Source organism: Hyperolius riggenbachi, chromosome 1 (assembly GCF_040937935.1).
Source record: "Hyperolius riggenbachi isolate aHypRig1 chromosome 1, aHypRig1.pri, whole genome shotgun sequence".
NCBI lineage: Eukaryota > Metazoa > Chordata > Amphibia > Anura > Hyperoliidae > Hyperolius > Hyperolius riggenbachi.
In genome coordinates, this window is record NC_090646.1 from 594,432,236 (window position 1) to 594,453,843 (window position 21,608).

A 21,608-nucleotide genomic window follows, 5' to 3' on the forward strand; every position below is an offset into this window, starting at 1 on the left:
GACCACAATGAGGCAACGACCTTATTATCGTGGGTGTGCCCCCCGAGACACTCATCTAGGCGCCGGTCATTGCTTCATTGTGATACGCAAGCCCCTTCACCACGGCAAGGTAATGATCACGAAGGGGAATGGGCGCATGTACATGCCTTTTCTTTTGTTGTTGCAGCTGCCCGCAGTGCAGCCAGAAAAATTAGGCAGTCATGTACACGCACCAGAAAAATTATTACAGCGGCCGCTGCTAGCAGCGGCCTAAAAAATTCAGCAATCCGCCTGGAGTCCCGGACCCTGTTGGTGGTGGCGGAGAAGGTAGTCAAGCGGCCTGCAGGCAGACATGCTGTGTGGAGGGACTGGGAGCGACTTAGTCTTCTTGGGGCAGGCCAGGCAGCCAGTCACACGGCGTGCAGGCAGAGATGCTGTGTGTGCGGGGACTGACTTAGTCTTGGGGCGGGCAGCAGCCCTCCGGGATCCATGCCTCATTCATTTTGATAAAGGTGAGGTACTTAACACTTTTGTGACTTAGGCGACTTCTCTTCTCTGTGACAATGCCTCCAGCTGTGCTGAAGGTCCTTTCTGACAGGACGCTTGCGGCAGGGCAGGAGAGAAGTTGGATGGCAAATTGGGACAGCTCTGGCCACAGGTCAAGCCTGCGCACCCAGTAGTTCAAGGGTTCCTCATCGCTGTTCACAGCAGTGTCTACATCCACACTTAAGGCCAGGTAGTCGGCTACCTGCCGTTCCAGGCGTTGGTGGAGGGTGGATCCGGAAGGGCTACAGCGAGGCGTTGGACTAAAGAACGTCCGCATGTCCGACATCACCATGAGATCGCTGGAGCGTCCTGTCTTTGACTGTGTGGACACGGGAGGAGGATTAGTGGCAGTGGTACCTTGCTGGCGTTGTGCCGTCACATCACCCTTAAAGGCATTGTAAAGCATAGTTGACAGCTGGTTCTGCATGTGCTGCATCCTTTCCACCTTCCGGTGAGTTGGTAACAGGTCCGCCACTTTGTGCCTGTACTGAGGGTCTAGTAGTGTGGCCACCCAGTACAGGTCATTCCCCTTGAGGTTTTTTATACGGGGGTCCCTCAACAGGCAGGACAGCATAAAAGACGACATCTGCACAAAGTCGGATCCAGTACCCTCCATCTCCTCTTGCTCTTCCTCAGTGACGTCAGGTAAGTCAACCTCCTCCCCCCAGCCGCGAACAATACCACGGGAAGGTTGAGCAGCACAAGCCCCTTGCGATGCCTGCTGAGGTTGTTCTCCTGCCGCTGTCCCCTCCTCCTCCTCCTCCTCCCCCAAAGAAACACCTTGCTCATCATCCTCTGAGTCTGACTCGTCTTCTGCACACGACTTCTCTTCTTCCTCCTCCTCCCCCCTCTGTGCTGCCGCAGGTGTTGAGGAAACAGCTGGGTCTGATGAAAATTGGTCCCATGCCTGTTCCTGCCGTAACGGTTCCTGGTCACGCTCATTCACAGCTTCATCCGCCACTCTACGCACAGCACGCTCCAAGAAGTAAGCGTAGGGAATTAAGTCGCTGATGGTGCCCTCACTGCGGCTCACCAGGTTGGTCACCTCCTCAAACGGCCGCATGAGCCTGCATGCATTTTCCATCAGTGTCCAGTTGTCGGGCCAGAACATCCCCATCTTCCCAGACTGTTTCATTCTACTGTAGTTGTAGAGGTAGTGGGTCACGGCTTTCTTCTGTTCTAGCAGGCGGGAGAACATGAGCAGGGTCGAGTTCCAGCGAGTCGGGCTATCGCAAATGAGGCGTCTCACCGGCATGTTGTTTTTGCGCTGAATTTCCGCAAAGCGTGCCATGGCTGTGTAAGACCGCCTCAAATGCCCACAGAACTTCCTGGCCTGCTTCAGGACATTCGCTAAGCCAGGGTACTTTGCCACAAATCTTTGAACCACTAGATTCATGACATGTGCCATGCAGGGTATGTGTGTCAGCTTCCCCATATGCAAAGCGGCAAGCAGATTGCTGCCGTTGTCGCACACCACGTTGCCTATCTCCAGGTGGTGCGGGGTCAGCCACTCATCCACCTGTTTCTTAAGAGCAGCCAGGAGAGCTGCTCCAGTGTGACTCTCCGCTTTGAGACAAGACATGTCTAAGATGGCGTGACACCGTCTTACCTGGCATGCAGCATAGGCCCTGCGGAGCTGGGGCTGTGTAGCTGGAGAGGAGAACTGCCACTCAGCCAAGGAGGAGGAGGACAGCGAAGAGCATGTAGCAGGAGGAGAGGAGGTGGCAGGAGGCCTGCCTGCAAGCCGTGGAGGTGTCACAATTTGGTCCGCTGCGCCCTGCTTGCCATCGTTCACCACCAGGTTCACCCAATGGGCTGTGTAGGTAATGTAGCGGCCCTGCCCGTGCTTGGCAGACCAGGCATCCGTGGTCAGGTGTACCCTTGACCCAACGCTCTTCGCAAGAGATGACACCACTTGCCTCTCAACTTCACGGTGCAGTTGGGGTATGGCCTTTCTCGAAAAATAAGTGCGGCCTGGCATCTTCCACTGCGGTGTTCCGATGGCCACAAATTTACGGAAGGCCTCAGAGTCCACCAGCCGGTATGGTAACAGCTGCCGAGCTAACAGTTCCGCCACGCCAGCTGTCAGACGCCGGGCAAGGGGGTGACTGGCCGAAATTGGCTTCTTCCGCTCAAACATTTCCTTTACGGACACCTGACTGCTGCTGTGGGCAGAGGAGCAGGAACCGCTCAAGGGCAGAGGCGGAGTGGAGGAGGGTGCCTGTGAAGGTGGAAGGGAGAAAGCGGCAGAAGCAGATAATGCACCTGATGGAGGAGGAAGAGGAGAAGGAGGGTGGCTTTGCTTTTGTGTGCTGCTGCTGCTTTTGCTCAGGTGGCCATCCCATTGCTGTTTGTGCCTTTTCTCCAGGTGCCTTCGTAAGGCACTTGTCCCTACGTGAGTGTTGGCCTTTCCACGGCTCAATTTTTGTTGGCAGAGCGAACAGATGGCTTTGGTCCGATCTGAGGCACACACATTAAAAAATTTCCACACCGCTGAGCCACCCTGGGATGTGGGCACTATGGGGACCTCAGCAGCTGATGCTGAAGGGCAAGTTGGCTGGCTGTACATAGGTGGCGATACATGGTGCCGGACTCTGCCACCAGCTGTTTCTGACGAAGAGCTGCCCCAGCTTCTTTTAGCAACTTCTCTCCTCCTACTACTCTCTGACTCCCCCTCTGAACTGTCCCCCTCTTCATCTCCTCTATTGGGAACATACAGAGGATCCCTATTACCGTCATCATCGTACTCATCCTGCCCAGCTTCGCTTGCCTCAGACAAATCCAAACTTGCACCATCAGTAGGTCCTTCATCCTCCTGACACGTTACATCCATAGTGTTGCCGCGTAACTCAGACATATGAGCTGGTGAAAATTCATCTGGCTGTAAAAACAATGGCTGTGCATCAGTGATTTCACCACTAAATAATTCTTGCGAAGTGTCAAATGCAGCGGAAGTGGTGCTAGTAGTAGCGCTGGTGGCTGAGCAAGATGAGGTGTTCTGTGTCGCTAAATACTCAACCACGTCCTGACAATCTTGGGAGGTGATGGGACGTGCCTTCTTCCGAGCACTGTACTGTGGGCCAGGTCCACACGAAATTACATTTACACGACCTCGCGCAGACCTGCCGGGTGGCCTTCCTCTGGCTCTGGCACTACCTCTTCCTCTACCTGTTTTGTCCATATCGGGTATGCACGGAGTGGTATATCACACTGCGTGCACTCACGTAGGTAGGTGGGTTCACTTAACTGCACAGGTATGCGCACTGATGCGGTGGGTTCACTGAACAGAACAGGTATACAGTGGCGGGTTCACAGAACAGGTATGCAGTGGCAGGTTCACTGAACACAACAGGTATGCAGTGGCAGGTTCACTGAACACAACAGGTATGCAGTGGCAGGTTCACTGAACACAACAGGTATGCAGTGGCGGGTTCACTGAACAGGTATACAGTGGCGGGTCCACTGAACAGAACAGGTATGCAGTGGCGGGTTCACTAAACAGAACAGGTATACAGTGGCGGGTTCACAGAACAGGTATGCAGTGGCAGGTTCACTGAACACAACAGGTATGCAGTGGTGGGTTCACTGAACAGGTATACAGTGGCGGGTCCACTGAACAGAACAGGTATGCAGTGGCGGGTTCACTAAACAGAACAGGTATACAGTGGCGGGTTCACTAAACAGAACAGGTATACAGTGGTGGGTTCACAGAACAGGTATGCAGTGGCAGGTTCACTGAACACAACAGGTATGCAGTGGCGGGTTCACTGAACAGGTATACAGTGGTGGGTCCACTGAACAGAACAGGTATGCAGTGGCGGGTTCACTGAACAGGTATACAGTGGCGGGTCCACTGAACAGAACAGGTATGCAATGGCGGGTCCACTGAACAGAACAGGTATGCAGTGGCGGGTTCACTAAACAGAACAGGTATACAGTGGCGGGTTCACAGAACAGGTATGCAGTGGCAGGTTCACTGAACACAACAGGTATGCAGTGGCGGGTTCACTGAACAGGTATACAGTGGCGGGTTCACTAAACAGAACAGGTATACAGTGGCGGGTTCACAGAACAGGTATGCAGTTGCAGGTTCACTGAACACAACAGGTATGCAGTGGCGGGGTCACTAAACAGGTATACAGTGGCGGGTCCACTGAACAGAACAGGTATGCAGTGGCGGGTTCACTGAACAGAACAGGTATGCAGTGGCGGGTTCACTAAACAGAACAGGTATACAGTGGCGGGTTCACAGAACAGGTATGCAGTGGCAGGTTCACTGAACACAACAGGTATGCAGTGGCGGGTTCACTGAACAGGTATACAGTGGCGGGTTCACTAAACAGAACAGGTATACAGTGGCGGGTTCACAGAACAGGTATGCAGTGGCAGGTTCACTGAACACAACAGGTATGCAGTGGCGGGGTCACTAAACAGGTATACAGTGGCGGGTCCACTGAACAGAACAGGTATGCAGTGGCGGGTCCACTGAACAGAACAGGTATGCAGTGGCGGGTTCACTAAACAGAACAGGTATACAGTGGCGGGTTCACAGAACAGGTATGCAGTGGCAGGTTCACTGAACACAACAGGTATGGAGTGGCGGGTTCACTGAACAGGTATACAGTGGCGGGTTCACTAAACAGAACAGGTATACAGTGGCGGGTTCACAGAACAGGTATGCAGTGGCAGGTTCACTGAACACAACAGGTATGCAGTGGCAGGGTCACTAAACAGGTATACAGTGGCGGGTCCACTGAACAGAACAGGTATGCAGTGGCGGGTTCACTGAACACAACAGGTATGCAGTGGTGGGTTCACTGAACAGGTATGCAGTGGTGGGTTCACAGAACAGGTATGCAGTGGTGGGTTCACAGCACAGGTATGCAGTGGTGGGTTCACTGAACAGGTATACAGTGGCGGGTCCACTGAACAGAACAGGTATGCAGTGGCGGGTTCACTGAACAGGTATGCAGTGGTGGGTTCACAGAACAGGTATGCAGTGGTGGGTTCACAGCACAGGTATGCAGTGGTGGGTTCAATGAACAGGTATACAGTGGCGGGTCCACTGAACAGAACAGGTATGCAGTGGCAGGTTTACTGAACAGGTATGCAGTGGTTGGTGCACAGCACAGGTATGCAGTGGTGCGTTCACAGAACAGGTATGCAGTGGTGGGTTCACTAAACAGAACAGGTATACAGTGGTGGGTTCACAGAACAGGTATGCAGTGGCAGGTTCACTGAACACAACAGGTATGCAGTGGCGGGTTCACTGAACAGGTATACAGTGGCGGGTCCACTGAACAGAACAGGTATGCAGTGGCGGGTCCACTGAACAGAACAGGTATGCAGTGGCGGGTTCACTAAACAGAACAGGTATACAGTGGCGGGTTCACAGAACAGGTATGCAATGGCAGGTTCACTGAACACAACAGGTATGCAGTGGCGGGTTCACTGAACAGGTATACAGTGGCGGGTTCACTAAACAGAACAGGTATACAGTGGCGGGTTCACAGAACAGGTATGCAGTTGCAGGTTCACTGAACACAACAGGTATGCAGTGGCGGGGTCACTAAACAGGTATACAGTGGCGGGTCCACTGAACAGAACAGGTATGCAGTGGCGGGTTCACTAAACAGAACAGGTATACAGTGGCGGGTTCACAGAACAGGTATGCAGTGGCAGGTTCACTGAACACAACAGGTATGCAGTGGCGGGTTCACTGAACAGGTATACAGTGGCGGGTTCACTAAACAGAACAGGTATACAGTGGCGGGTTCACAGAACAGGTATGCAATGGCAGGTTCACTGAACACAACAGGTATGCAGTGGCGGGTTCACTGAACAGGTATACAGTGGCGGGTTCACTAAACAGAACAGGTATACAGTGGCGGGTTCACAGAACAGGTATGCAGTTGCAGGTTCACTGAACACAACAGGTATGCAGTGGCGGGGTCACTAAACAGGTATACAGTGGCGGGTCCACTGAACAGAACAGGTATGCAGTGGCGGGTTCACTAAACAGAACAGGTATACAGTGGCGGGTTCACAGAACAGGTATGCAGTGGCAGGTTCACTGAACACAACAGGTATGCAGTGGCGGGTTCACTGAACAGGTATACAGTGGCGGGTTCACTAAACAGAACAGGTATACAGTGGCGGGTTCACAGAACAGGTATGCAGTGGCAGGTTCACTGAACACAACAGGTATGCAGTGGCGGGGTCACTAAACAGGTATACAGTGGCGGGTCCACTGAACAGAACAGGTATGCAGTGGCGGGTCCACTGAACAGAACAGGTATGCAGTGGCGGGTTCACTAAACAGAACAGGTATACAGTGGCGGGTTCACAGAACAGGTATGCAGTGGCAGGTTCACTGAACACAACAGATATGGAGTGGCGGGTTCACTGAAAAGGTATACAGTGGCGGGTTCACTAAACAGAACAGGTATACAGTGGCGGGTTCACAGAACAGGTATGCAGTGGCAGGTTCACTGAACACAACAGGTATGCAGTGGCAGGGTCACTAAACAGGTATACAGTGGCGGGTCCACTGAACAGAACAGGTATGCAGTGGCGGGTTCACTGAACACAACAGGTATGCAGTGGTGGGTTCACTGAACAGGTATGCAGTGGTGGGTTCACAGAACAGGTATGCAGTGGTGGGTTCACAGCACAGGTATGCAGTGGTGGGTTCACTGAACAGGTATACAGTGGCGGGTCCACTGAACAGAACAGGTATGCAGTGGCGGGTTCACTGAACAGGTATGCAGTGGTGGGTTCACAGAACAGGTATGCAGTGGTGGGTTCACAGCACAGGTATGCAGTGGTGGGTTCAATGAACAGGTATACAGTGGCGGGTCCACTGAACAGAACAGGTATGCAGTGGCAGGTTTACTGAACAGGTATGCAGTGGTGGGTTCACAGCACAGGTATGCAGTGGTGGGTTCACAGAACAGGTATGCAGTGGTGGGTTCACAGCACAAGTATGCAGTGGTGGGTTCAATGAACAGGTATACAGTGGCGGGTCCACTGAACAGAACAGGTATGCAGTGGCAGGTTCACTGAACAGGTATGCAGTGGTGGGTTCACAGCACAGGTATGCAGTGGTGGGTTCACAGAACAGGTATGCAGTGGTGGGTTCACAGCACAGGTATGCAGTGGTGGGTTCAATGAACAGGTATACAGTGGCGGGTCCACTGAACAGAACAGGTATGCAGTGGCAGGTTCACTGAACAGGTATGCAGTGGTGGGTTCACAGCACAGGTATGCAGTGGTGGGTTCACTGAACAGGTATGCAGTGGTGGGTTCACAGCACAGGTATGCAGTGGTGGGTTCACAGCACAGGTATGCAGTGGTGGGTTCACAGCACAGGTATGCAGTGGTGGGTTCACAGCACAGGTATGCAGTGGTGGGTTCACAGAACAGGTATGCAGCCAGACAGGAACAAGTTAAGCCTAACTAATCTTTCCCTGAGAGACAGTCTGCAGCAGCTCGCCCTACTCTCACTAACGCAGGCAGCACACGAGTGACCGTAATGGCCGCCGCTGCCTGCCTTATATAAGGGGGGGTGGGGCTCCAGGGGCTAGTGTAGCCTAATTGGCTACACTGGGCCTGCTGACTGTGATGTAGAGGGTCAAAGTTGACCCTCCATGTGCATTATGGGGCGAACCGAACTTCCGCAAAGGTTCGCCTGCGGGACGCGAACGCGAACCATTGAAGTTCTCATGGAACCGTTCGCAGGCGAACCGTTCGGCCCAACTCTAATCTTTAACAGACCTAAGCCATTATTCAAGCAGTTTTCTGCACTGCTAATTACCTCCCGGCAAGCGATCACAGCACTGTGTACACTCTGAATGAGTTGTAGTGATGCTCAGATACCCCCAATTACGGATTTGACTGAATTTGGCTGTGGCTGAATCAAAATCGGCGTGATTTTGATCTGGACTTGAAATGGACTTCCGGATTCGACTCGAATTTTAGCCGTGATTGCCTCTAAAATCCGGAATCACTTGCCGTCATCTGGATTTCCCTTTAACGTTAATAGCAAAGGCCTCATATGCTACAATCCCCAAAATTGCATGGATTATAAAGGTGATAAGGGGCTACAACTTAAAAAAAATCAGAAAACAACTTTTAGTTTTTGAGAAAATGGATTTCAAAGTTAAATTAACTTTAAATGCTGCTATTAATTGGTAATAATTGATTTTAAACAGGGAAATACACTTTAAGCAATCACAGAGTCCTTAGCAAACTACAACCATGCAGTCAGGAGATGATGAGTCCCACCTGGCGGTGGTGGTACCACTGGAGGAGGATGAGTGGCCAATGCCACAAAAACACCCAGTGAGGTTTTTGTATTTTTTTTTTACTTGCAGCGATAGCAGTGACATGGCAGCAGAGTAGTCCGTGGTGGTGGGAACGCAGACTTTAGTAGTGAAATAGAACATCGGCATCAACATCAGCAGCAGCAGTAGGAGGACTAGGCAGTCAGTGCGGCAGCCCAAAAAGCTATGGTACCTCACTCGTGGTACCACAGCATGATAATGCTGCCCCAAAATTATATGCATCCATGGACCTTGGCGGTGAAACTCAGCAGACGCAGGAGGAGGACTAAGCAGTCAGCGCAGCAGCACAAAAGACTGGCACCCCACTGGTGGTACCACAGCATGATAATGCTGCCCAAAAATTATATGCATCTGTGTACCCTGGCGGTGAAAATCAGTGGAAGCAGGAGGACTAAGCAGTCAGCACGGCAGCACAAAAAACTATGGCACCTCACTGGTTGTACCAAAGCATGATAATGCTGCCCAAAAATGATATGCATCCATGGACCCTGGCAGTGGGAACACAGATTTTAGTAGGGATTTAGGGAAATGCCGCAGCAGCTTTCACGCATCTGGATCACCCGGGGGTCCTTGCGAAGGCAGCGCAACATGTGCACAGACATGAGGAAGAGGCTGTCATTGGCAGGCACCTCTTCGTCATCGTCCGATAGGACATGCCTGTCCTCTTCCTGTGCCGTGTCCTCCTCCTCCTCAAACCGCCAACCCCGTACAATGGCAGCGGCGCTCTGCTGCTTCCCCTTAGCATTCAGGTTAGGGACCTCCAACTCCTCATCCTCCACTATCTGTAAGTCCTCCTCCTACTCCTCCTGTGAGGTGCATTGTTCTGCCTGCTCCTGATCCAGCTGGCTCAGGGCTACCTTCCCCTCTTCCATCAGATCACACATTGCCCTATCCAGCAGGCAAACCAGGGGCACCCACTCACAAACTGATGCCCGCTCACAGCTCACCATGTTGGTTCCCTGCAGGAAGGGAGTCAACACCAGACACAGTTGCTGCATCTGTGTCCACTGAGATGTGGTGCTGATGACTTGCAGGTTGTCTTGATCACACATGTACCTCTTAAGAGCCATCCTGTGCTGCCACAGTCGCTCCAACATTGCCAGAGTTGAGTTCCAGTGAGTTGGGACATCAATTATCAGGTGGTGTGATGGTAGGTCCTTGCTCTGCTGCAGGTTGGCCAGGGTTACAGAGGCAGTGGCGGAGTGGCAGAAATGGCGCACCACATTCTGGGCATCTTCCAGCAGGTTGTTCATCCCCCGGTAGGTGCGCAGCAAGCGCTGCACTACCAAATTAAAAATGTGGGCCAAGCAGGGGATGTGCTGGAGGTGTCCCTGCTGCAGTGCGGCCACCAGATTGGCCCCATTATCGGACTTCACATAACCCACTTTCAGGCCTCTAGGGGTCAGCCACCTCTGCTCCTGCACCCTGAGGATGGCAAACATGTAGGCGGCCATAAGCTTATCCTTCCCTAGGCTGACAAATTTCAGCAGCGCTTGACAGTGGCGAGTCTTTGCGCTGCTGCTGCTGAGGTGGGCTTGCTTGCGGGTTGTGGAGAGAATGGGATCAGAGGAGCCTACTGCATCCCCCCTGATCCTGCGTGGTGGCACCACCAAGTGGCCTGCTGCTGCATTCTTCTCATTCCCCTCTTCCACCATTGTCACCCAGTGCTCAGTGAAGAACAGGTAGAGGCCTGTCCCAAATTGGCTGCTCCATGAGTCCATGGTGATATGGACCCACTCTCCCACAGCGTAGTCAAGCGAACAGGCCATGTTTGCCACCACAAATTTGTGCAGTGCTGGGATGGCAGTTCTTACAAAGTTGTGGTGGGTGGCTGGGGATTTGCCACTCTCGGATGCCAAACTGGAGCAGCTTGCACATATCGCTCCCCTCCTGCACCAGGGAGTAAAGACGCAACTGGGAATACATGGCCTGGGCCAGCAAGCCATTGGGCTTACAGATGCACCTGTGACCAGGAGGCGGAGGCTTGGTCAAACCGTGAAAGCTGTCGCTCAGCAGGGTCTGCCGCCAATGTCCTGCAGGGGAAGCTGAGGAGGGAGCAGTGAAGGCCTATGAGGACTGGCTTGCCTTACCAGCCTCAATGTCTGTGTCATGAGCTGCCGAGGGTGCACTGGAGGGAGAAGTGCATTTGCGTGCTGCTGCGGTGGCTTCACAACCCTGAGGGAAAGATGATGCTGCTGCGGTGGGTCTCCTGCTCTGAACACCCTCTTCCTAGTCCTTCAGCCTATTGAACTTTGCATAATCATGACAGTGTTGGCTCTTCAGGTGGGCCTGGAGGGATGGGGTACCCATCTTGGACATGTTGCACCCACGGCTCAAGGTTTTTTTGCAGGAGTTACACACTGCGTACCTTTCATCCAGGGTGGACCCATGGAAAAAACATCCATACTGAGGATGTAAACAATTCCCTACGGCCCACCAGAGCCGGGACAAGGTCCTCCAGCACCCAAGGCTGAGACACCAAAGTGCGCCCCTCCATCCCTGCCACCCTAGCCATCACACACTGATTGCTATTAGACTGAGAGGCGCCACAGGGCCCACAACCTCCGCAACACCTTAATATCTAGTTATATGGCTTGCAGTCACTGCCATGTATCCCCTTTTCTTATTTCTTTCTGCTTCAAACACAATTAGGAATGACAGCTGAATGAATTCTGCGCGTCTAGTGAATAATGGCGCCCCCTTCTGCCCGATATATGTTTAAAACGATATTTATCGTTTTAAAGGTTAAAATAGTGCAGACCTTTAAAAACGAAATTTATTGTTTTAAAACTTTTTTTTTTGTCCTGCCTGAACGATATTTATCGTTTTAACCCCTGCTTTGCTGCCGTTTGGAAAATATCTGCCCGCCGGCTTTAATGTTTAATAGCAAAGCCCCCTTAAAAGCTAAAAACACCAAATTTGCAGGGAATGTTAAGAAGAAAATTGTGAACAAGAGGAAAAATTTTTTTTCAAAAAGACCTTATAGTTTTTGAGAAAATCGATTTTGAATATTCTTCTTTTGACCGTGGGAAAATTAAACGCCCGCCGACTTTAGCGGTTAATAGCAAAGCCCCTTTAAATGCCAGAAACACCAAATGTGTAGGGAATGTTAAGAAGAATAGTGGGAACACGAAGAAAAAAAATTGTTCAAAAAGACCTTATAGTTTTTGAGAAAATCGATTTTAAATCTTCAAAGAGGAAAATGTATCTATTTAAATCGCGTACTGACATTTCCGCGGCGCAAACAATTCCCGCCGACTTTAGCAGTTAATAGCAAAGTCCCCTTAAATCCTAGCAACACCAAATTTGCAGGATATGTTAAAAAGATACTGGGAAACAATATTTTTTTTAAAAAATTTAAAAATGTTATTTATTTTTTTTTTAAATTTAAATTTTTGGGTTATGTTCAGAGTGTGGGAATTTTTTTGAAAAAAATGATGTGGGGTCCCCCCTCCCGAGCCTCTGTAACCCCTTGTCCCCCATGCAGGCTGGGATAGCCAGAATGCAGAGCCCCGGCCGACTGGGGCTTCGCACCCTGAGCTATACCAGCCCGCATGGTCCATGGTATGGGGGGGCTTCGGGGGGGAGGGGCGGGACAAGCCTTCCCCTCCCCCCCGGAGCCCTTGTCCAATCCATGGACAAGGGGCTCTTCCCCACCTCCAGTGCCCCAGGAGGAGGTGGGGGCGACGACTCCCTGGGGGTGGGTTCATGGTGGCATCTGGGAGTCCCCTTTAAGAAGGGGAACCCAGATGCCTGCCCCCCTCCCAGGAGAAATGAGTATAGGGGTGCACCCCTTACCCATTTCCATAAAGGGTTAAATGAAATAAAAACGCAACAACGAGAAAAGTCCTTTAATGTTCTAAATTAACCAGAAATACTTACCTGTACCTTTAAGAAAAAAATCCCAAGCCAATTAGGTCCCACGACAGTATCCTCCATCTTGCGATCTTCAGAAATACTTACCTGTACCTTTAAGAAAAAAGTCCCACGCCATTATCCTCGGAAAAGGTCCCGTGCTATAATCTGTTATGTCCCAAGACGACAGTATCCTCTGTCTTGCGATCTTCAGAAATACTTACCTGTACCTTTAAGAAAAAAATCCCACGCCAATCAGGTCCCACGACAGTATCCTCTATCTTGCGACCTTCTGTTACATGTTAATTGAAGATCTCCGCCGCCCCGACGCCACACACGCCGCCTCCGCCGCACTGCTCTCAGCTATACTAAGTATAGCTTAGAGCAAAAAGCATCTTTAAATTTTAGCTCCAATGGTCTCCATTGGTTCCTTAACAGACCAATGGGGATCAGGAGGATCCCCATTGGTCGATAAGGAACCAATGGGGAGCCTTGGAGCCAAAGTTTAAAGATGCTTTTTGCTCTCAGCTATAGGTATAGCTGAGAGTGCGTCTAGGCAGACGCATTAGCGCTAGCTCCCGCTGCCCTCCCTGCCTCTCTCACACCTGTCACCCTCACCCATGCTGGCACCCATGGGTGCATTGGGTGCCAGCATGGGTGAGGGTGACAGGTGGGGGGGAGGCAGGGAGGGCAGCTGGAGCTAGCGGCAATGCGTCTGTATAGACGCACTCTCAGCTACAGTATACTTATAGCTGAGAGCAAAAAAGCATCTTTAAACTTTGGCTCCAAGGTTCCCCATTGGTTCCTTATCGACCAATGGGGATCCTCCTGATCCCCATTGGTCTGTTAAGGAACCAATGGGGACCATTGGAGCTAAAATTTAAAGATGCTTTTTTGCTCTTAGCTATACTAAGTATAGCTAAGAGCAGTGCGGCGGGGGCGGCGTGTGTGGCGTCGGGGCGGCGGAGATCTTCAATCAACATGTATCAGAAGGTCGCAAGATAGAGGATACTGTCGTGGGACCTGATTGGCGTGGGATTTTTTTCTTAAAGGTACAGGTAAGTATTTGTGGTTAATTTAGAACGTTAAAGGACTTTTATCGTGGTTGTGTTTTTATTTCATTTAACCCTTTGTGGAAATGGGTAAGGGGCACTTTGTACCTCTATACTCATTTCTCCTGGGAGGGGGGTGGGCATCTGGGGGTCCCCTTCTTAAAGGGGGCTCCCAGATGCCACCATGAACCCCCCCCCCCAGGGAGTCGTCGCCCCCCGCCTCCACCTGGGGCAAGGGAGGCGGGGAAGAGCCCCTTGTCCATGGATTGGAATCATTTGATTCAATACAAAAAGAACCGGCTCATTTATGAGCCGGTTACTATACCTTAGGATGCGTCCTCTGCGGACGTATAGCTGCCAGCTCCGCTGTCTCTCCCCGTCTGCCTGCACCTGTCACCGTCACCTAGGGTGGCACCCATGGGTGCACCAGGTGCCAGGCTAGGTGAGGGTGACAGGTGAGGAGGCGGGGAGGACAGCGGGAGCCGTGCTATGCGTCCCTACGCAGGACGCATTGTAAGGTATAGTATTCTAATTGGCGTGAGAGATCTTCAATCAAGTTAATTGAAGATCGCAAGATAAGAGGATATTGTTATTCGTTGGATCATTTCCGAGGATATATTGGCGTGGGAACATTTTTTTAAAGGTACAGGTAAGTATTTGTGGTTAATTAAGATTATTAAAATACTTTTCTCGTGGTTGTGTTTTTATTTCATTTAACCCTTTGTGGAAATGGGTAAGGGGCACTTTGTACCTCCATACTCATTTCTCCTGGGAGGGGGGTGGGCATCTGGGGGTCCCCTTCTTAAAGGGGACTCCCAGATGCCACCATGAACCCCCCCCCCCCAGGGAGTCCTCGCCCCCCGCCTCCACCTGGGGCAAGGAAGGCGGGGAAGAGCCCCTTGTTCATGGATTGGACAAGAGCTCCGGGGGGGGGAGGGGGAGGCTTGGCCGCCCCTCCCCCTCAGAGCCCCCCATACAATGGACCATGCGGGCTGGTATAGCTCAGGGTGCGAAGCCCCAGTCGGCCGGGGCTCCGCATTCTGGCTATCCCAGCCTGCATGGGAGACAAGGGGTTACAGAGGCTCAGGAGAGGGGACCCCACGTCGTTTTTTTCAAAAAATTTCCCACACTCTGAACATAACTTAAAAATTTAAATTTAAAAAAATAAATAAATAAAATTTTTCAATTTTTTTTTTAAATATTGTTTCCCAGTATCTTTTGAACATATCCTGCAAATTTGGTGTTGCTTGGATCTAAGGGGACTTTGCTATTAACTGCTAAAGTCGGCGGGAATTGTTTTCCGCCGCGGAAATGTCAGTACGCGATTTAAATAGATACATTTTCCTCTTTGAAGATTTAAAATCGATTTTCTCAAAAACTATAAGGTCTTTTTGAACAATTTTTTTTCTTCGTGTTCCCACTGTTCTTCTTAACATTCCCTACACATTTGGTGTTTCTGGCATTTAAAGGGGCTTTGCTATTAACCGCTAAAGTCGGCGGGCGTTTAATTTTCCCACGGTCAGAAGAAGAATATTCAAAATCGATTTTCTCAAAAACTATAAGGTCTTTTTGAAAAAATTTTTTCCTCTTGTTCACAATTTTCTTCTTAACATTCCCTGCAAATTTGGTGTTTTTAGCTTTTAAGGGGGCTTTGCTATTAAACATTAAAGCCGGCGGGCAGATATTTTCCAAACGGCAGCAAAGCAAGGGTTAAAACGAAAAATATCGTTTGGGAGCAATACAAATATAAATATAAACGATAAATATCGTTTTTAAAGCCGCCGCCGTTTTTTAGCTGTCAAAAACGAAAAACAACTAGCGATAGTGGTTCTCTATGGGGCGCCGTTTTTTAACTACGATAACTGGTGCCATTTTTAACGGACTCTGAATTCTGCGCCCCCTCCTACACTGCGCCCTGAGGCTGGAGCCTCTCCAGCCTATGCCTCGGCCCGGCCCTGCGGCCCACAGAGAGTTGGTTGGGGGTTGTGTGGTGGTGGTGGTGGTACTGATGGCAGTGCCAGCTGAAGCAGCGTCCTGTGTGCCACGCCCACTGCTGGACCTGCCCCTGCCTGACATGTGGCGATACAATTGCCTACATTCTGAGGTGACTCATCCTCCTCCAAGCTTTCTCCTTGGACCTCAGGCACATAAGGACAGTCCTGATAATCATCATCCTTTATGTCAGAAAACATTTCTTCTTCTGACACCCCCACCACCTCTTCCCCCCAACATCCCCAGACACAGACTCTTCCTCATCCTCAAAAAATGCTTGTGCTGCTGTCCCGAGTACAACATCCTCCACATCACCAGACCCCATGACCTCATCATAGGTAGCCATCAAGGCGCTCCCAGACCCCGGACTGAGGGACAGAGCATTCTTGTCCAGGGAGGGCCGACCACTGGCTTTTGGGGTGGATGTCACAGCAAGCGGGGGGGCATTGCTTGCTGCTGCTGGTGGGAGTGCTGGTCACAGTGGAGGTCTGGCAACAAGTAATGGGCTGCTTTTCCACCATCATCTCCACCACTGTCTCTACCTTTCCCTCCTGAATGACCACACGGTGACCCAAGGTGCTGAAAATGGGTAGCCATTGGTTTACCCATTAATAGGTAGCACCAACCAGCATAGGAAGCCAAAAGTGACCTCTAGTACAGGAAGCAAGAGTTACCCCCCAGTTTTAGGAAGCACCCTAGTATGAGTAGTCAGATGGGCCCCCAGTATAACATAGCCCTTCCCAGTATGGGTAGCTAGATGGACCCCCAGTATTAGGTACCACCCAGTTTTGGGGCACAATTATGGCCCCAGTATTAGGTAGCCCTCAGTATAGGTAGATAGAAGTAGTTTCACAACTGGCATTGTCTGTCTTTTAAAACCAGCGAGACGGCACTTGAGTCGTGGAGATGGGGATGCCTAGAAGAAATTCATTGCTGGTGGGTCCTGGAAAGGTGAGCTACTTTTCTCCTCCATTTCATTCACTACTCTGCACCTAAAGGCATCTCCAGTGTTCCTCATGTTAAGGGCCCTTTTACACTGCGGTGGTGCAGTGCAGTAAATTTATCGCACCCCACCGCAGCCTAATGAAGGTGGCCACAGTGCACGCCAATCTGCAGTGTGAAGCCGGCCTAATGCCTTCAGTCACTAACACCATCATAGCAGTCACTATAGCTGTTATGTATAGTGTGCTGGGGGGGCAATGTAAAACTTGCACTATGGCCCGGCCACAACTTCTTAGCTACTCCATTGTGCCTTGGTGACCCCTTACCACTAGTGGGAGTTACACAGGCCATACTAATTATTAACCAACCATTAACCTGTGACCGGCATGGATTCAGCAGAAAAGGGCAGTTGCAACTTAAATAACATTGTGCACTTTTATAAATCAGCCCTCAAAGTGTAGTAAAAAGCTTAGCAATCCAAATACTCACATAGTACAGTGAGCGGCAGTCAGCACCCAGCTCTGATTAATCAAGGTACCGCCACACAGTTCTGGTCCATGATTTCCTGGAGTAGATATATAAGCTATGAATGGCCACGAATGAGGTATGGCCTCACTTCCTCCGATGATTTCCATGCACAGATCTGAAACAAATTTACATAGAAGGAAATAGATAAAGTCTGTATTGTGGAACAATAGAAAGAAATATGTAACGTTATAGTATAGCTGAGATGATTGGGAGAAAAGGATTTTTACTTACCTGGGCCTTTTTCCAGCCTCCTGTAGTCCATCAGCTTCTTCGATGTTCTCCTGGTCCCATCCACTATGCCGCTGTCAGGCCTGTAAAGTCTTCAGCTCAGCTCAGTCATGGACTACTGCGCATGTGCAATACTGGGCTGCGCGCACCCCCTGATCACACTGCCATTTGTTAAGTCCATAACTGCACCTGCGGAAAACTCAGAAGCATTGGACCAATCAGAGAATGCAGAATTTTTCAGTGAAAAGCGGATTATCTTGGTAATTTTAGATTAATCACAAAACTCGGAAACTACAGAGTATCCCTGAGTCTTGTGAGTGGCTTAAAATCTCTGTGGTATTCTGATTCCAATTCTGTAAAATTCTTCTCTGATTGGTCCTATACTTCCAAATCAACTCGGAAGTATTTGGCCAATCAGAGAATTCCAAAAATGACTAAAAAAAACACCTCGGAAATTGGAAATTGGCATTAGCAGAAATCGAATTTCTGCGGTATCGGAAATCGGCATTTCTATCCATCCCTAGTCCCAGAGTAATTCTGAAGACTCAGGAGCTGTTTAACCCAGCTACTCAGGACCATTTGCTGCAAGCCTGCACACTACACAGCTGAGCCCTGTAAGAGGAAAGAGAGAGCACTGCCCTAGTGAGAAATAGAGACAGGGGCCCATATGCAATTCACTTTTTCTCCTGAGTTTTCTCCTATGTGATATTTTTACAACTTGTCATAAAATGCATTTTAAATCACCAGCAAGCAAGAAAATACTCAAAATAAATTTGTTAGTACTTTTTCATCAAGTTTTGGCTACTTTTTCAATTGTAAAATGCTAAAAAATTAGTTTACAGAGAAAATGAAAATGATCTCCGAGGAGATAACTCAGGTGAAAACATGAATTGCATATGGGGCCATGCTGTGTCTGTGCAAACTTGCCCCTACTGGAGGACTTAGCAGGGACGATTGTGGAAGATAGAGGAGGCGGTGGAGGATGGCGAGGAAATAATCAGGCTGGTGGGAGCTGAAGGAAGCCCCAGGTATATATACATTTTCTCTCCTGCTCCATCTCAGGTACACGTTAAGCCACCAGCAAGCAAGAAAATACTTGGAATCATTTTGACAGGACCTTTTTCATCTACTTTTTGGTATATTTTCAGTTGCAGCATGCTGAAAAGTTATTTTAAACAGAAGGTAAACATTATCTCTTGGGGGAAATAAAAAAAACTTTAGGGGAAAAAGTGAACTGAATAAGGACCATAAGTTCTCAGACGTGTCCAGTGAAAAATGGCGCCGGTTAAATAATGGCGCCCCCTTCTGCCCGATATTTGTTTAAAATGATATTTATAGTTTTAAAGGTTAAAATAGTGCAGACCTTGTGAACATAATTTATCATTTTAAAACCTGCTTTTTTTGTCCTGCCTGAACGATATTTATCGTTTTAAGCCCTGCTTTGCTGCCGTTTGGAAAATGTCTGCTCGCCGACTTTAATGTTTAATAGTACAGCCCCCTTAAAAGCTAAAAACCCCAAATTTGCAGGTTATGTTAAGAAGAAAATTGGGAACAAGAGGAAAAATCTTTTTTCAAAAACACCTTATAGTTTTTGAGAAAATCGATTTTAAAATTCTCCTTCTGACCATAGGAAAATTAAACGCCCGCCGACTTTAGCAGTTAATAGCAAAGCCCCTTTAAATGCCAGAAACACCAAATGTGTGTGTTGGCCGGGGCTCCGCATTCTGGCTATCCCAGCCTGCATGGGGGACAGGGGGTTACAGACCCTTGGGAGGGGGGACCCCACGTCATTTTTTTTTTCAGATTTCCCACACTTAGACAGAGCATTCACCAAAATTAAAAATGTTTAATTTTTTTAAAATATTGTTTCCCACTATCTTTATAACATATCCTGCAAATCTGGTGTTGCTAGGATGTAAGGGGCCTTTGCTATTAACTGCTAGGAAATATTTCCCACACTCTTTGACCGGCGGCATTTAAATGTATGGTTTTTTTTCTTTGAACTTTTAAAATCAATTTTCTCAAAAAGTATAAGGTCTTTTTGAAAAAAAATGTTCTTCTTGTTCCCACTGTTCTTTTTAACATTCCTTACAAATTTGGTGTTTCTGGCATTTAAAGGGGCTTTGCTATTAACCGCTAAAGTTGGCGGGCATTTAATTTTCCCGCGGTCAGAAGGAAAAAAAATGTTGTCTTGTTCGCAATTTTCTTCTTAACAAATTTGGTGTTTCTAGCTTTTAAGGGGGCTGTGCTATTAAACGTTAAAGTCGGCGGGCAGACATTTTCCAAATGGCAGCAAAGCAGGGCTTACGACGATAAATATTGTTCGGGCAGGACAAAAAAAGCAGGTTTTAAAACGATAAATAACGTTTTGACGGTCGGCGCCATTTTTTAACTTTATAAAACGATAAATATCATTTAATAATGATTTTCAATGAGGCAACATTTTTATAGCGCCCGCGCCTGGTGCCATTTTTTACTGCTCCCACATAGACTATATAGTTAGAAAATGGCATCAACTTATTTTAGAATACAGCATAAGTGACAATCCATGGACCCAACCTTCCTTTTTATCATATAGTGTATAAATCAGGTTATCTGAATTTTGTCCCTCAGTTTGTAACTCAATTCTAAAGTAATTGTAAAAAAAGACCGCGCTCAGAAGCCAAGATGTAATTGAAACACTTATACAGTTTACCACAATGATTCAGTACAGTTCAGTCCTCTTTCTTGCATGTGGTACACACGGTGGTATAGACCACGTTGTTATCAATATCACATCAGGGCCGACACGTCATATGCAAAAAGAAAGAGAAAACACATATAGTGCGTAACTGCACTTCAACAACTCCACGTGTAATACTCGCCGTCACCTCAACCCAACAACACCAGTGCCAGGGACACCCCCCTTTGTAGTATCATAGGCATATCAATACAGGAAGAGTCCCCGGGCAACCACTCTGCAAGATGCCGTTCTGAATCCAGCTCCTCTCGTTTGCATCCCTGCTCTTTAACTTAGATGCTTGTTTGCCTAATGAAAGCGAACGAGAGGAGCTGGATTCAGAACGACATCTTGCAGAGTGGTCGCCTGGGGACTCTTCCTGTATTGATATGCCTATGATACTTCTCCGCTTGTGAGTGCAATATCTTATCTTTTTTCATTAAAACGTAGGTTTTACACTATCTTGACGCTTCTTAGTTTTTTAGAGCCCTGCTTGGATTAAGTGGAACTGATCGTGGATTAAGCCTCTATGGCCCCCTAAGCTGTCATTCCCACCTCCGGATAATTGGGAGGTCTCAGGGGTGAGTGCGGGCACAAAGGGGGGTGTCCCTGGCACTGGTGTTGTTGGTTTGAGGTGACGGCGAGTATTACACGTGGAGGTGTTGAAGTGAATATTATCGCAGTTACGCACTATATGTGTTTTCTCTTTCTTTTTGCATATGACGTGTCGGCCCTGATGTGATATTGATAACAGCGTGGTCTATACCACCGTGTGTACCACATGCAAGAAAGAGGACTGAACTGTACTGAATCATTGTGGTAAACTGTATAAGTGTTTCAATTACATCTTGGCTTCTGAGCGCAGTCTTTTTTTACAAGATATATTATTTGTTTACACAGCAACTGGAGAACGCGAACCACGTTTGCAAAATGTAGTAATTATCCTGAGCGCAATTTTAAAGATATTTTTTCAATTCTAAAGTAAGCCTTATCGGCTCTGGTATTAATATTATTATAAAAAGTAGGAATTTATATAGATATACTTACATGGATGGATGAATAAGGTGAATGCTGCAGCAAATAGTGGCAAGAAAGCCCTCATGGTGACTGCAGAGTGTTGTCACTTGAGTGGTCAATGCACAATACAGTGAGAAGTTAGAGCAGCTTTTGTATTGTTGAAGCAGACCCATAGCTGAAAGCTGTAGAAGTCTGATTGGTGGAGTGTTGATCTGGTCACTATAATAGGAACACCCTGAGCTCTGCCCCTTAACTTTCATCACACGCTTCTAAATCATCCTCTTGTGTAACACCTTCCTGGTCTTTCCAGTTACTGGTCATGAAATAACGTCCACACTGACAGAATGCTGGAAGACAACTTACTATTTATTGCTTTTTATTTATAAAGTGACATCTTCCATGGCA

At 48.8% G+C, this 21,608-nt stretch overlaps 1 protein-coding gene across 2 annotated transcripts in view; it reads right to left on the reverse strand.

Moving 5' to 3' along the window:
* The window catches only part of LOC137558535 (granzyme A-like), a 46,964-nt gene extending 25,636 nt beyond the window's left edge, over positions 1-21,328 (reverse strand). Inside the window, exons 1-2 of one of the 2 annotated variants that reach the window (XM_068271749.1) lie at positions 21,234-21,328; positions 17,201-17,354 (exon numbers count right to left, since the gene is read on the reverse strand). In XM_068271749.1, coding sequence (XP_068127850.1) covers positions 17,201-17,354; positions 21,234-21,288 — 209 coding nt within the window. In that variant the 5' untranslated portion in view covers positions 21,289-21,328. Of the gene's footprint in view, positions 1-17,200; positions 17,355-17,470; positions 17,634-21,233 lie in introns of those variants that run through there. The other variant, XM_068271750.1, reaches the window with a different exon arrangement.
* Positions 21,329-21,608: the final 280 nt, after the last annotated feature.